This window comes from Vitis vinifera, chromosome 8 (genome assembly GCF_030704535.1).
Source record: "Vitis vinifera cultivar Pinot Noir 40024 chromosome 8, ASM3070453v1".
Lineage (NCBI taxonomy): Eukaryota > Viridiplantae > Streptophyta > Magnoliopsida > Vitales > Vitaceae > Vitis > Vitis vinifera.
Window position 1 is genome coordinate 2,144,676 of NC_081812.1, and position 16,281 is coordinate 2,160,956.

General features: G+C 36.5%; 1 protein-coding gene across 1 annotated transcript in view; it reads right to left on the bottom strand.

The window, feature by feature from the left end:
* The window catches only part of LOC100265580 (protein RRP6-like 2), a 49,511-nt gene extending 41,574 nt beyond the window's left edge, over positions 1–7,937 (bottom strand). Inside the window, exon 1 of the mRNA XM_002269517.5 lies at positions 7,112–7,937. Within this exon, the coding sequence (XP_002269553.2) occupies positions 7,112–7,762 (651 nt within the window). The 5' untranslated portion in view covers positions 7,763–7,937. The remainder of the gene's footprint in view (positions 1–7,111) is intronic.
* Positions 7,938–16,281: the final 8,344 nt, after the last annotated feature.

The window sequence follows — 16,281 nt, forward strand, 5'->3', positions numbered from 1 at the left end:
GGACAATAACACCAGATTCTTTCACAGGATGACGAGTGCTCACAGTAGAAAAAATTGGTTGTCCAAGTTGAAAGTGAATGGCTGCTAGCATACGGAGGAGAATGATTTAAAAAATAGTGTGGTGGGGGCGTTTCAAAAGTTGTATTCTGAAGAAAGGGGGTGGCGTCTTTGTATTGAGGGGTTGTCTTTCATGCGGTTAGTGAGCAGTGAGGTTGAGGGGCTGGAGATTCCTTTTTCGAAAGAAGAGGTGTTTGCAACACTCACAGTTCTAGGCAAGGACAAAGCCCCCGGTCTAGATGGCTTCACCATGGCTTTTTAGTTGTTTTGTTGGGATGTGGTGAAGATTGAGATTATGGGTTTTTTAAGAGAATTCCATGAGAGGGGCAGATTTGTAAAGTCACTGAATGCTACTTTCCTGGTTTTAGTTCCAAAGAAGGGAGATGCAGAAGATCTGAAAGACTTCAGGCCGATTAGCCTTGTAGCCAACCTTTATAAGTTGTTGGTCAAGGTGTTGGCTAATAGAATTAAAAAGATGATGGGGAAAGTGATCTCGGGGTCCCAAAATGCCTTTGTGAAGGGTAGACAGATTTTGGATGCAATTTTGATTGCAAATGAGGCTGTGAACTCAAGACTAAAAGACAATGTAGGGGGTGTGTTATGTAAGTTGGATATAGAGAAGGCTTATGATCATGTTAGTTGGAGTTTCTTGATGGCAGTTCTTAAAAAGATAGGTTTTGGGGAGAGATGGATAAAGTGGATAGAATGGCGCATCTCTACTATGAAATTTTCTATTTTAATAAATGATTCTCCTTCCGGTTTTTTCCAAAGCTCGAGGGGGTTGAGACAAGGAGATCCTCTCTCCCCTTATTTGTTTGTGATAGTCATAGAGGTATTTAGTTGCTTATTGAGAAGGGCTATTAGTGGGGGCTTCTTATCTGGGTGGAGGGTGAGAGGTAGGAGTGAAGAGGGGATTCTAATCTCGCATTTGTTATTTGCGGATGATACGTTGGCTTTTTGTGAGGAGTCTTTAGACCAAATGACTTATCTAAGTTGGCCTCTCATGTGGTTTGAGGTATGTTCAGGGTTGAAGATCAATTTGGAGAAGAGTGAGTTAATCCCGGTGGATAGGGTGCATGATATAGAGGTTTTGGCCTTGGAGTTGGGTTGTAAAGTGGGTGGGCTCCCTTCCTGTTATCTGGGTTTGCCTTTGGAGGCACCCTTCAAATCAATGGTTTTGTGGGATAGTGTTGAAGAGCGTTTTCGTAGAAGGCTTGCTATGTGGAAGAGGCAATATGTTTCAAAAGGAGGAAGGCTCACTCTAATCCAAAGCACTCTGTCTAGCATGCCTATATACTTTATGTCTTTCTTCTACTTGCCAAGAAAAGCAAGGCTGAGATTGGAGAAGATTCAAAGGGATTTTCTGTGGGGTGGGGGAGCTCTCATCCAAAAGCCACACCTTGTTAGGTGGAACTTGATTTGCTTGGATAAAAAGAAAGGTGGGTTGGGTGTGAGAAATTTAGCTCTGATAAATAGCGTTCTATTATGTAAGTGGAATTGGCGGTATGCCAATGAAAGAAAGGCTTTTTGGAGGCGAGTCATCAATTACAAGTATGGTGAAGAGGAGGGGGGATGGCGCACTCGAGAAGTAAGTGGGAGATATGATGTTGGGATTTGGAAAGCAATTAGGAAGGAGTGGTTGTTTTTAAATGGTAGGTTGGCCTACCAAGTGGGTAGTGGGTAGAGAGTGAGATTCTGGACGGACAAGTGGTGTGGAGATGAGCCAATTTGTGAGTCCTTCCCCTCTTTATTTTCAATCTTTTTGTCTAAGAATGCTTAGGTATCGGAGGTTTGGAATCTCATTGGTGATGGGGATGGTTGGACCCCTCTTTTCGCAATGGCATTTAATGATTGGGAGATCGAGGTGGTGGAGCATTTCTTGCATAAGATCCAAGCCTTCCGGATGCAAAGGGAGGAGGAAGATAAGAGTGTTCTGGACAGCATCAAAGTGTGGCGTTTTCTCAGTCAAGTCTCTTTATTCTATTTTGGAGCTCAGAGGTTCTTCTTTGTTCCTTAGTAATAGTATTTGGAGGGTGAGAGTGCCTCCTAAGGTAGCATTCTTCGCTTGGGAGGCTTCCTGAGGTAAAGTCTTAACTTTGGAGCAACTTCAAATGAGGGGGTTCTCTTTGGCAAACAAGTGCTTTCTATGCCTTTCTGAAATAGAAACGATTGGATCACCTTTTACTTCATTGTGTTAAGACGCGGGTCTTGTGGAATCTTCTTTTCTCCCTTTTTGGTGTGACTTGGACTCTATCATGTATAGTGAAGGAAACTCTTCTTAGGTGGCATGGAGCGTTTGTGGGGAAAGTTCGTAAGAAAACTTGGCAAATGGCCCCCTTATGTATTTTTTGGTCAATCTAGAAGGAAAGGAATTTTTTAGCTTTTGGGAATGAGGAGTTTTTGTTTCAAAGACTGAAATATTCTTTTGTATGTAATCTTTGGTCTTGGGTCAGGGTATCTTTAGTTTTGAGCCCTTCTTCTCTTGTAAGTTTTTTAGATTGGTTAGGCTCTAAGTAAGGGAAGGTGGTGTGTTGCTTTCCTTTCCCCTTAGGAGTGTGTCTTTGGGCTTGTTTGTATACTCCATGTATACTTTGAGGGCGCTGTTTTTGGTGCTTCCTCTTTTTGTTGAATATACATCCTTTTATCTATCAGAAAAAAAAAAAAAAAATGTGCATCAAACAGAGAATGGCTTGTTTCTCTGTTATTTCTTATGTTCAATCACTGGCATGCTTCTCTCTGCTATTTCTTTCAATTGATCACAATTTTACCCCTTTTATTTGCTTTGTTAATGAGAAACCTACTCCAACAGCAAGACATTTATCGCAAATGTCAGCAAAGCAAACCTCAGGTAATATTTTTGTGATAGGTAAAAAGAGATTAAATTAAAAGCGCTTGAAAAGGCACATCAAAGTACACAAGAAATATACAAAAAGCACCTTCTGGCAAGCTAAAAGGAAAGGCAACAACAACCTGCCCCCCCAAACCAAGCCTAAAGCATAAAAGACCTAGAGAAAACAAAGAACCCCCAGATGACCTTCTTGTAGGCCTGCCTACCAAACTGGTTGCTGCAACCCAAACGCAGCAGAAGCCCATCTAATAATCTAAAAAGATGAAAAAAAGCATCTTCTACCCACTACTGTGATTTCCCACTCTCCCTATCTACACCCTGATTGTTTACCTTCTGATCCCTTGCACAAAACACATCAGTTTCTTTAATTCCCTTTCAGATTTTGAAGAAGAGTTCTTCTTTCTCTTCCCATCCTCTCAACCCCTTACCTCTTTCCTAGCCTTCATTTTTCTGAGGTTCAAGATCTCAGCCTCGAAGCCCACCGTCGGCATGCCCAACCAGTTGCTGAAAGCTGCCAGGTTGCTTGAGGACCAATTCTCCATAGGCACCTTTGCCCTTGAAACCAAGCCAAGACATGACCCCTCTTCATTATCCTTCTCACCCACTGCAACTTCAATCAGGATCACCCCAGCCTCTTCAAACTCCAATGAAGAGTCATTCACCGAAACCATCCTAAGGGGACTGCTATCCTCTCCCAGAGAATCAACAGCAAAAACCACCTCATATCCCTCTGAACCAAGACCAGTCCCACAAAAAGGAGAAGAAGCTGCTCGCGTCCCCAAGGAAGATACAGAGAAAGAAAAAGTACCAGGACGTCTCACCGCTTCTTCCAGAAAGGCCATGTCGGTGCTAGTAGGAAGTTCCACCGGAGGGGAGAGCTTAGGATTCTGGAAATCGTGCCCCATAGAGGAGAAAGAAGCCCCAATAAGAGTCAGCTCGTCCAATGGGCTATTCTTAGAATCAGAACTGTAGTGCACGTTAACAGAGCCCTCACCTCCACCTTGGGCCACACAAAGAACAGGAAGTCTATGGGTCTTCTTAGAAAGATGACCCACCCCTCAGGCCTCATTAAAATTTAAAACTTTTGACCCTTCCAATGGGCCACTACAAAGATGGGCCACTTTACTTGAGAATCCTTTAAACACTTGGGCCTCTTTCAAACCCTGAAAGCCGACTTTTTTCAGCCCACCAGCAGCCCCACTTAGGGCTCCCTTATAAGACACCCCCACCCACGCAGCCCCCATTGCAATCAGCTTTCTTCCCATCACCATTACCCTCTACAGCTTTCTGCAGCCAACTGCCTACCATAGCCTTTTCAGAACCATCAACCACTACCAAACCTTTTCCCTCTGACCCCCCATCACAAGGCGACACGGCATCTGCCTCCAACTGCAGCAGCGCAACCTGCACCCTCATGCTCTCAACAGCACATGTCTCTCCCTTAACTTCACCCCTAACCTCTAGACCAGAAAACCCACAACTCAAAACCTCAATAGAAAACAATGGTGGTACTTTCCACCACAACTGAATGGAGAAGCAAGACAAGCCCACCACCACCTTCAACATCCCAGGCATCCTTCTCCCATCCATTCTCACTAAAACTCTTGCCCATTGCAAGTGTCAGAGATGAGTTGTGCCTTCATCCACTGCAACAAAACCCCCGCAACTATCCCCGATCTTTTTTAACACCTCCAGAACCCACAAGTGCAGAGGAAGCCCCACCACTCTCACCCACACTTCCTTAGCATATTCACCTTTTCGACAACACCCTACCTCTAGGGTACCTATCCAAATGCAAAACTGTTCCCTTAAACCTTCTTACACCCATTGACAACACCATCTCTGCATTAGAGCCATCCTCAAACTCAAATAAGAGAAGGGCACCCCGTAGCAAGAAAAACCTTACTCCCGCTCTCAGAGACCAATTATGACCTACCCAACTCCTCAATGCAAGCAAATCTGGAGTTGGGTCTAGAAAATCTCCCCATCTCCATACTACTAGATAGCTACTCAAATGCTCCGTCCAAGGATGAACCTCCTCCCCAATCTGAATCCAAACTGCTTCATTCACCAAACCATGCTCTTTCTTAATCAAGTCTACAATAGACCCCTTCAGTGGATTTGCAGAACTACCACCTATCTCCAAAGACCTTGAGGATGGAAGCTTCATTTCCTTCGAGGAGGAAACTACTCCGAGAAAGTGAAGCTTCTCAACCAGGATAGACCATCCCCCAGGGAGACTTCTTCCTTAAGGGAAAATCAAAGTGAACATTTTAGTCTCCACAGAGCAAATCGAGCAAAGAATGAACCTCCCTGCCACATTTGAGCGTAGTTCCAGCCTGAACTCCCTCCCATCTTCCACCCATCCTTTGTTGCGCAACTTTTCATCCTCACCCCTACAACAAGCTTCCACACCTTCCAACAAACAACACAAACTCCTTTCCCCAAACCTGATCCACCAGGACACAACTCTGCATCTCTCCAAGATTTTCCCTTTCAATTTTCCTCCAAGCCCCCTCTACTAAGATTTCAAACGACTTAGACTCCACTGCAAAACAGCACCTAAGCAAACCTCAGGTAATATGGGCAGTCCCTCTCCTTACATCACTTAAATAATGGGAAGGCTTAAACTCAGGACCTCTAGTTTACTCCTAAAGGGCACTACAGCTGAGCTTACTTGCACTAGTGATGTCACAACAAGGGGTAATCCCAGACCCAAGAGAACATTTCCCTGTTTTGTTTTAGTTTCAATATATAGAGTATTCACAAACCTTAGGCTGAATTTACACCATTTCTTAGGAAGTGCTTCCTCAGGCATAGAACCACCTTATTCAACTTGAAAATGACTTGGTAATTCAATGTCTCCTATACATACATATTATCACACCCCAAATCCAAAACTTTGGAATTTGAGGGTATAATTGTCATTTTACACATTAAGTTCAGCTCATTAAGAAAATAACCCAAGATTTTGATTTCAAAGCATCTAATGAAACCTCAACACAAACAACCATGAATGTATGATAAGTTCTAGTATCTAAAATAACCCAATAAACTCGAATGGAAATCATACAACCGATAGAATAAAAAGTGAATACATGTGAAAACTTCATGACATGATGCCCATGGTTGACAAGATGAAAACACCTCAAAATCCGGCTCCTAGAGTAGGCATATATCACCATAATGGTTCTAATTATCATCCCAATTCAACAGTGAAACAAAACAAAACCATCATGGAACATTTTCCCACATAAAGAAATCGAATGCAACTGTGAAATACTTAATAGATTACTCATAGCTCGTGTCTCTCACATAAATTCCATCTCTCAATCCCAATCATTTAGAATACAGGACAGAAAAGCTTGAAAGCTTAACACCCTGTCCAGTTGCTCAGAAACAGGTTGATGAAATAAAATAAAATTCTGTAGACTTGACTAGGAACAGAATGAAAGCTGCTTTTTTTTCCAAACATATATAATTGAAGTTATCACCCAAAACAAACATGTTTGCATAAAATAAGCCATTTTTTAATCAAAATAATATTTTTCATGTTTTTAAAAGTGCAAGCACTTATCCCCTGTATGCTTTGCGGCTCTTTTGCCTCCTGTTAATATATTCTGCGTTTACTTATCAAAAAAAAAGTGCAAGCACTTATCAATAGAGATGGACTCAAGGATGACAAGTTCCTGAATATGATCATTGCTTTCATTCTTCAAGAACCAATTTTCTTTCCCCTAACAATCAGGCCCATACTTTTGTTTGATTCTGGTTGCTAAAGAAACACTAAGAAACCACTCAACCAAGACCCAGTTATGTGGAGTCTTCCATTTCCTTAGGAAAATAACACTGAATTATTTAAGACAAAATTGCTTAGACCACTTACAATTTCTGCTACTTTAAAATGTTAAAAGATCAATCAATATCATATTACCATCAGTATATCTTACATTCGTCATACATGGAATGTAATTGAATATAATTAGGGTTCAATTAAAAAATCACTCCTTCACACAACTCTACTCATTTAATTATGACACTGATCAATCGTAACTGAATTGATTGTTAACAACTTCTAATTCTAACTGAACCAATGCAATTTCTTTCCAATTTCATTTCCGCAGCGTTCTTATCAATCAAACACAATCCAAACCACAACAGACACAATCAATCAATTCATCCAAATCCGAAAACCAAGAAACTAACCAGGGGATGTATGAACCGCAAGCCGTCGTCACTCCTCTGCAACCAAACATGCTGGAATGGCTGGTTCGAATTATTCACCAATATATTAAATTCATCCTGAGGCCGTGGAATTGTCGGTATGTGAAACGGCACCCTCGGCCTCGCTGCCGGGCCAACCGTTCTCTTATCCTTCACCGCAAGGGCCACATTTGAATGTGCTACCACAGTTGAATCTTGCCCCATCTCCGACTGCCCCCATTTCTTCTTCCTCCCACACACCAACTGAAACCCATCCCCGGAATCAATTCGGCTTTGCTCTTGCTTCAGCCTCAGCCCCCTAAACTCCTCCGCCGCTGCATCGAACCGGTCGTAGGCCTCATCGTTCCTGTCCACCACCCATTCGTACCCCTCGTCGGCGTCTTCAGGATACGCCATCTCCCTGCCCCAAATATCCGCAGAAGACCCAATCATCTGGAGCATCGCCTGCGACGCCGCTGCGATTTCCTTCACGGGTGCTCTGAACTCTTCAAAGTTGTGGAAGAAATGGAAGTCTTTGTCCGAAGGCACAGCCCGGGAAGAACGCGAGAGCCTTGAAATTGAAGAAGATAAAGAAGCAGTGGATTTGGTAAGGTCCAGGTTCAGTGATTGACCTTGAGTGGGATCCAAATCCATGGCCGATCTATGGTTTGGGTGTGCATGGAGCGGAATAGCGAGAAATGTGAGGAGAGATTAGGGTTTGGGTTTGGGTCTAGGATTAGGGTTTTAGGGAGCCCATTGAAAATGAGCTTGCGGTTTCGGTCTCTGTAGGAAAGAGGGGTTCACAACCGGCCTTAATGGCGTGTTTGGCCGTTTTCTTTCATGTCACTTTGGAGGCGTGACCGCCACGTGACTATGAAACATGTGAAATGTATTTCGAAACAAATTCCTCATGATAATAGAAAATTAGAAAATCTTTTAAATTTTTATTTCACACAAAAAAAAAAAATGATATGAATAAAAAGGGTTATTTGATTAAAAGGTCCAATGGAAATCCAATTTTAGAAATCTAACCCTTCGTTCTTTTTTTGTCACATTTTGACAAAAATGTTTTTATCCTTTTCTTGTAAAAATAATATTTTCTTTTAAATATTACATGTAAATACTTGAAATAATTATGGGCATTTATGTCGAAAATGGGTTATTTTTTAAGAAAAATATGAAAGAAGTTAAATTCACAAAAATAAGGATTATTTCATCATTTTTAATCAATTAATTCAATAAAAAAAGTTATATTATGAGACCGGTGTATATAATGTCTTCTGTTTTTTAGCCATGACGTCTAATAATTTGATCAAATTTGGAAACTATATTATAGTCCAATCATATTTATAAATAAATTTAATATTTTTAAATGTAATTTTAGTTATATCATCAAATGCATTATCAAAATTCTATAATTAACATATATTTTAAAGCAATTAAAACTTTGATAAATGAATGTTTGATAAATTAATAACTTCACTTAAATAATAAAATTTATGGTTCCAAGTGTAATAAATTAATAACCTCACTAAATGTATAGAATAATAATATTTTTAAAAATCCTTAAGGACCCAATAAAATATAAATTAATAATTGATGTTTAAAAATATATAATATACTTTTAATTCAATTCAATATTATAACTATCTTTACACCAATCTCAAATTATGATTATTTTCCATAGTTATATCACTGAAATAAAAGGTTGATTTCTAATCAAGCTTCATAAAATTATCAATTCTTATTTGCATATAAACATTATTATCTTTAAGTAAATGCTAAATAAAAGAAAATTTTAAATTTATTTTTTTATGTAAAAAATGCATGATAAATTAATTTTTAAATTTTTATAAGTTTTATATTTTATTAATGTAAAATAACAAATGGAATTCTAATGACATCTTTTCATCATGAAATATATATATATATATATTACTTTTAATTATTTATTTAATTTTTATGAATAAACATATACGATATAACATGAATTTCTTCATAACAAAATTTCCTGTCATATGGGAGGAGCAAAAATTTTAATGACAAAAAATAGTTTTGTAAAGAAAACTTAATGGTAAAATATTTTATGACAAAATCTCTCTCTTGTAGCATAAGATTCATAATCAATAACCAAATTTTAGTCATAAACAAAAAAGATTGTCACATAAATCTCACATTTGTTATAGTGCCTTCAGACATGGAATGTCTCTTTCTCAAGATTCGTGTCCTTAAGATATTTAAAAAAAAAAAAAAAGATTGCATGGAATGCCTCAATTATGGTTAGGCTTATGTAGCGATGTTATGCACTAGACTAGATATTTGTTTTGCTATGGAGATAGTGAGTGTGTTGCAAATATGAGTTGGAAGGGCCTAAGCAATACCCCAAACATGAATGTGTTACAAACTAGGTTTGCAACCTTTCTACATCTCCCTAAAGTTAAAGGCACCTACTTAGAAGAGACTAGGTTAAGGATATATGCTACAATCTCCAAGGCATATCCCCAAAAAAATACAAGAAGTGATGAGAAACTCATCACATATCTCACTATGTTCATTAATGTTCAATATCTTCTTTTCACTATTCCATTTTGTTGTGGAATTCCAAGTACACTCAATTGGGATATAATTTCATACTCCTTACCAAAAGAATCGAACTAAATAAACATATACTCACCACATCAATCAAATCGAAGTGTTTTGATATGTTTACCTAATTGATTTTCCAATTCTTCCTAAAATTCCTCTAATTTATTTGAGATGCTAGCCTTCTTATGCATCAAGTAAACGTGATGGAGTACTCATAACCTCCCCATGCATGGACATTAAAGGCCCACTCATGCTAGTATACACTAATTCCAAACACTCTTTAGCTTTATATGCTTTAGCAATGAAGAGTCTCCTGATCATCTTACCTTCTATATAGGATTCACAAATTGGAAGAACCCCTAAAATTAAAGAAAGTAAGATTTTAGACTTAACCAGTCGTTGAATCTTATTTAGATTAATATAACCTAGGTGTAAATGTCAAAGTTGTATTTGATCGGTGTTAAGTTCCTTTATTTGAAATAAGACATGATAATTCCCATTACTTGGCAAAATAAATAAAGGAGATTCACGATAAAGATTATTTACTAATGATCCTAATCATATAAACAAATCATTCAATTTAACAAACAATCTTTTAATTTTAGAAGACAATTATCATTTAAATTCAAAATGGATTTCAAATTTATAAGTTGAATCTCGAAATCATTTTGAAATGATCCTTTTGCTTTGCGCAATTGTCTTCAAATGACTATAACTTCTTCATTTCAACTCTAATTTGTGCATTATTCGAGGTATTTCTTTGATACAAAGTTAAAATAAAAGAAAAAAAAACACAAAATAGAGTTTTGGAAAGAAATATTTCAAAATAGGAAACTTCGTATTAAAATATTTCTTTGGAAAAAAAAATCAATGAAGAACGAAGACTAACTTCAAGACCCTACCTCATACACACGATAAGTATGTACATGATAAGTCTTGAAATCAGGGCATTTGTAGACATCAAAATTTTAGTGGATTAAATTAAATACCAAATTGATCATCAAAATTGTAACTCTTTAGTTCAATAAATTTTAGGCTTAACTAGTAATGAGTCACACACATTGGACATGTGGCATGCAGTCAAAAGGGTGGCACATGACGAAATTTAGAATGCTACAAAATTAAGTCTTGCAAATAAAATCAAATCAAACAATTGAAGTTAGAAGAGAATTATAAAATTTCTCTTATTGACAAAATTTCAAAGGAAACAAATCTTCCAATTGAATTCAAGAAGAGAATTAAAAATAAATATTATCTTATTGACAAATTTCCTTAATAAATGAGACAAATTGTCAAAATTAAGGAACCAAATTATTTAAATTAAACAACCAAATCTTGGAGATTCCAAATTTAATTATCTAATTTCACTTATAAATAATGGTGACTTCCTTCAATAAAGGAGGTCGAAAAAACAACTTCATATGGGAAAAAATGCTTTACAATGAGAAAAAAGTTTCATACAATTTCCAAGTCCGAAAAATTGCAAAAGTATTGTACATGCATTCTTCCCATTCAATAGATTCATTCAATAACAAGTTGTTCTAAGTCCTCAATTTATTTAAAAATAATAATTGAAGAAAACACTTTTTTTGTTCTCTTAGATTATAATTTAAGTGAATAAATTAGAGAAAAAAATATTTTTTTATAAAGAATATTATCATTGAGTTTGTATCCCATAACTACTTAGATACAATTTTTTTTGTCTGTATTATTTTTCCTATAATTTTGCTAATTTTGCAACACTTCACAAATTTTGTGTGTACACCAAGTAGGGGCATGAACAACTCAAGGTAAGCATTGAATGAGTAGAAGGCGCATAAGTATTACAAGAACAATTATAGATCATAGAGATGATTTGAATTGGACATTGGGCAAAGTGCAATGCTCTATATTATTTAAATTACAAAAAAAAACTATAAATTGATACTTAAAGTTAGTTAAACACGTTTAATTTAAGGTTAAAATTAGTTTAATATTAATTATACTTAATTATAGGTTAAATATTGCACAAGATTAATTATGCTTAATTAACAGTTTAAACTCGTATATTAGTGGATATGGGACATGATTATAATTATGAGAATTTGAGGGGCCAACTAAGAGTAGGTTTGACAATGTTTTTATTTAAAGCATTTTAGTGATGATATTTTCTTTAAAAATGTTTTTAGGAGAATCGCTTATAAGTGTTTTTTTAGGAAACACTAGAAGTGATACATCTATAAGTGATTTTTAAAAATTTTAAAAATGTTTCTTAAGTTTTATCAAACATCTTATTTTTATTTAAAAACATTTTTTAAGTTCAAAGTATTTTTTCAAAATACTACCGAATGGACTATAAAATTTAAGAAACCTAAGGTTGTGTTTGATTTGGAAAACGTTTTCTAATTTTTATTTTCTATTTTCATTTTTTTAAAACGGTTTTTATTTTCCATTTTTTTTTCTTAGGAATACATTTGGTTAAAAAAAGAAGAAGTGAAAACTGATTTTATAAAATGAAAATTAACAAATTACATTTGTTAATTATTTTTTCTCAATTAATAATTTTAATAGTACAAGAAAAAATATAATAATATAATTAAATAGTACAATAAAAAATATAATAATATATTATTTCATTATTGTTTTATTTTATTTTCTCTATTAGTTATTTTAATAATATAATAAATTTTTTTAAATATATTTATAATTAACAAAAGAATTCACTAGCTTTGCATGTTTTGATTTATTAAAATGAATTATTTTCTAATTTAAAATGTAATATTACTCGGAAAAAATGGAAAAAAAATTATAATATTATAATATTTTTTGTTAAATATCCATATTCCTTTTATGAGTTTGAAATTATTTTATTTACATTTGTATTTTCACTTTTTAGAAAATACTTTTCCCCTGTCTTATGCACAAAATTTGTGTTTTTACTTTTTTCATTTTCTAAATGTAGGTGGTGTTTGTTTTTTTACTTAATTCTAAATGGAACTTTAATGCTTAATAGTGTTAAATATTAGGTTATTTGTTTTTGTAGTATTTTATTTCTATCAAGTATTAAAAAGTAAAGAAAAACCAATGTGTTATTTTTTCTATTTAGAAAAAGTTATATATTTTGGTTTTTTCTATTTAGTAAAAAATTTATAATAAGTCATGAAAAAATAGAAAAACAAATAACCTAAATTTTGAAAACACATTGCTTCCAACAAATAGCCAAAAAAACGAACACCCTCTTAGTTTTCAAGAAAATGGAAGTAGAAAATAAAATTTATTTTTTTAGACTGATTTTTTTTTTTTTCTGTTTTCAAAGAGAGCACAAATAATGCTTGGAAACATGTTTCCATGATTTTTTTTTTTTTTCATTTTCTAGTAAAAAGTGAAAATATTAATTTGGTTTTCCAAAGTTTTATTAAGAAAGATGAAAACTATTTTTTTTAAAAAAAATTGGAAAGCATGAGGGAATAAAATCATTTTAGGGGACTTTGTAGGGCTCAAAATATAAAAGGAATATGAATGTTAAAAATGCTAAAGAAATATTAATATAAATAAAACATTATCTCATATATATTTGAAATCGAATATTAATTATGTATTATACAAATATTTTTTATTATTTATTAGACTATGAATTATTATAAATTGATATATTTTTATATTAGAATAATTTAGTTGATTAATTATAAATATATTAATTTTTTTATCATTATTATTACCACATAATATCATATTATATAAATTATAAAAAATGAAAACCACAAAATTGTGGGGGGTTCCTTCCACGTGTCCTTTTCTAGCTCAAACACTTTGACCGTCTAATACAAGTATGTAACCCATTTGGATCATTCTATCAAGACCAAGATAAGATATGCCTGGTACCAAAAGTGAGAGGGTTCCTTTCCCACATAGGGTCAGACAACATCGGGAGTTCGGACTCCCAAACGGGAAGGATTGTCCAGTCAAGTCTTAAAGACCTCTAGCATGCATGATCATTCATGCCTAACATTTGAGCGGTCGACGGGACTTCATTTAGTCCACAAGTCCATGTCAATTAATTATTGCACATAATCCTAGATGTCGACAGATTGAGATGATAGACAGTTGCATGGTCCGAGATCGTGGCACATCAGTAGATGGCATTTGCCAATCGCCCTCGGGACAATTGTCATTGCAAAAGAAGGTCAGAGTGCCTAGTCAACACTATAATGGTATAAACCCTCCAAAAAGCACGAACAAGGCACTCGCGTAAGAAAGCTCACTCTCTCCCACAAATAGCTAGAACTATTCTTGTCTGACTTAAGCTTCGGAATGACATGCCTGGACCACTTGTCTGAACATCCTTTTGTGCAGGAAATATGCCCGTCTGGCTCTGGTGCTGCTAGACGGATCCTTCAGGAAGTACGAAGTAGGGAACAAGTTCGGCTGACTTCAGCGAAGTTAGATGAACTTGATTCTAATTGGCTTAGCATCAACATTGACGCCGTCTATAGGAACGACTAAGGATGTCAACACCTTTCAGAAGTCGATCATCAGTTGTGGATAGCGAATACTACTTTGTCTACCTTGAAAATATGGAAAGATGCTAGCGGGAGAGTGATCGAAATATGTAGTCTCTCATCCGTCAAACAAGGCGACTCAAAGAAGAGAATGAAGAGTTGCATGCCCAAATGTCATCAACGAGCCTCTCTCAAAGTCAGCAACCGCAAAGCCAGAGAATGGCCTCAAGGCAAACTGATGAGACATTTTTCCCTAGGAACGTAGAGTTCTCCTCTAGTAGTCATACAACACGGTTTGAGAAGGAGTTTTCACCAGCTTATTAGGTACAGTAGGATGAGAGCACCGACTTTACCCGGGTGTCAACGAAGAGGAGGCGCGACAGAAGGTCACGTCTATCAGATGCAATGCGAGCCCAATTGGGACCTTAAACGCTAGGCATAAAGGCAAAACCATGCATGGTAGAAACCCTAGAGGCCCGTCTGGGCCCCTCAATCACAGCAATTATGTTAGAGTGACCCTCTCATCCACCAAGGCAACAATAAGCAGGGACCCTAACGGATCGAGCTCTACCCAGCTTCGTTAGTCGACGGTTGGATGACATGTTGTCCACACTGTTTGAACCCCACATTATTAACTATGAGCCCTTAATGGGGTTCATAGTGCCAAAATTCAAGACATACGACATAAAAAATGATTCGTTCAATCACATCATGCATTCCATGCAACTTATGACCCTTTGATAAAGGGAATGATGCACTGTTGTGCAAAGTCTTTCCAGCCAGCCTATATGGCCATACTAGCTCTTAGTTCCACCGTCTCCTGAAGAATTTCGTGAATAATTTTTGGGATTTATCGGAAGCCTTTGTGGGCCACTTCTTATGTTCAGCCTGCCACAAGCAGAACATAAGCATACTACAGAACATCAAGATGCAGGAGAATGAGTCATTCAAAGACTTCATGAACATATTGTTGTCTTTTGAATATTTTGCTTAGAGTTAAACATTAAGAACCTATATTCAACGCCTCACTATCCTCAGAGCAACGGGAAAACGGAGGCAACAAACAAAACCTTATTGGTTGCACTAAAGAAAATGTTGGAAATAACCAAAGGGAAATAGGTAGACGAATTGCTTGGAGTCTTATGGGCTTATCGAACAACAACTAGACGACCAACATGAGCTACTCCTTTCGCCCTTGCTTACGAAATGGAGGTCGTTATTCCAACTGAAATAGGCATGCCCACCGCCAAAACAATCGTACAGGGTAAAAAAAACGATAATGAGGAACTCACAAGATAATTGGATTGAGCAGATGAAATACAAGAAAACGCGACTATCCGGACGGCTTCTTATCAATAGAGAACGATCGCTCATTACAACAAAAATGTGCGACCACGATTTTTTCGGACAGGAACCCTAGTCTTCAAAAGAGTCTTCGAGAACACCGTCAAAGTAGGAGCTAGAAAGCTTCAGGCTAATTAGGAAAGGCCATATGTTGTGACTAAGGTTGAAGACTCAAGGACATATCACCTCCAAACACTAGACGACATACCCTTACTCTGCCCTTGGAATTTATCCAATCTAAAGCAATACTATCAATGAAATGTGCATGTGAAAATAATATGTGAGAAGTAAATGAAAAAAAGTAGATATATTCAAATATATAAAATATTCAATGTCTTTACAAATTTTCAGTCTAGGCCACATCTGGCTGGAATAAACATGTATAAGATTAAGCATGTTCGCTAGAGGGACCAACTCCAAAAGCATCTCCTTCACTCTGGGCAGGACCGCCTACAACTTCATCCTCATCGTCCGATAGAAAGCTGGGAGTGTCTTGGGTGATCCCATGTTTCTTCATACAACACCGGTAGCCATAAAAGAATATGTCGTTCACTTGTTTATGGTACTCAGCCTCTGACTCTTCCTTCTAAACAACAAACCCTACCCGGAGCTCTTGCAACTCCTACTTCAATTGCCCAGCCTCTTCCTTGACCTTCTTCTTGCCAGCCTCAATTGCCTCTTTTTCCTTGGCCAGTTGGCGAGCCTCAGTTTCAGTCGTCTCCTTCCCTTCTTCTACCCTCCTTAGTAGCTCGACTCCTTCTTTGT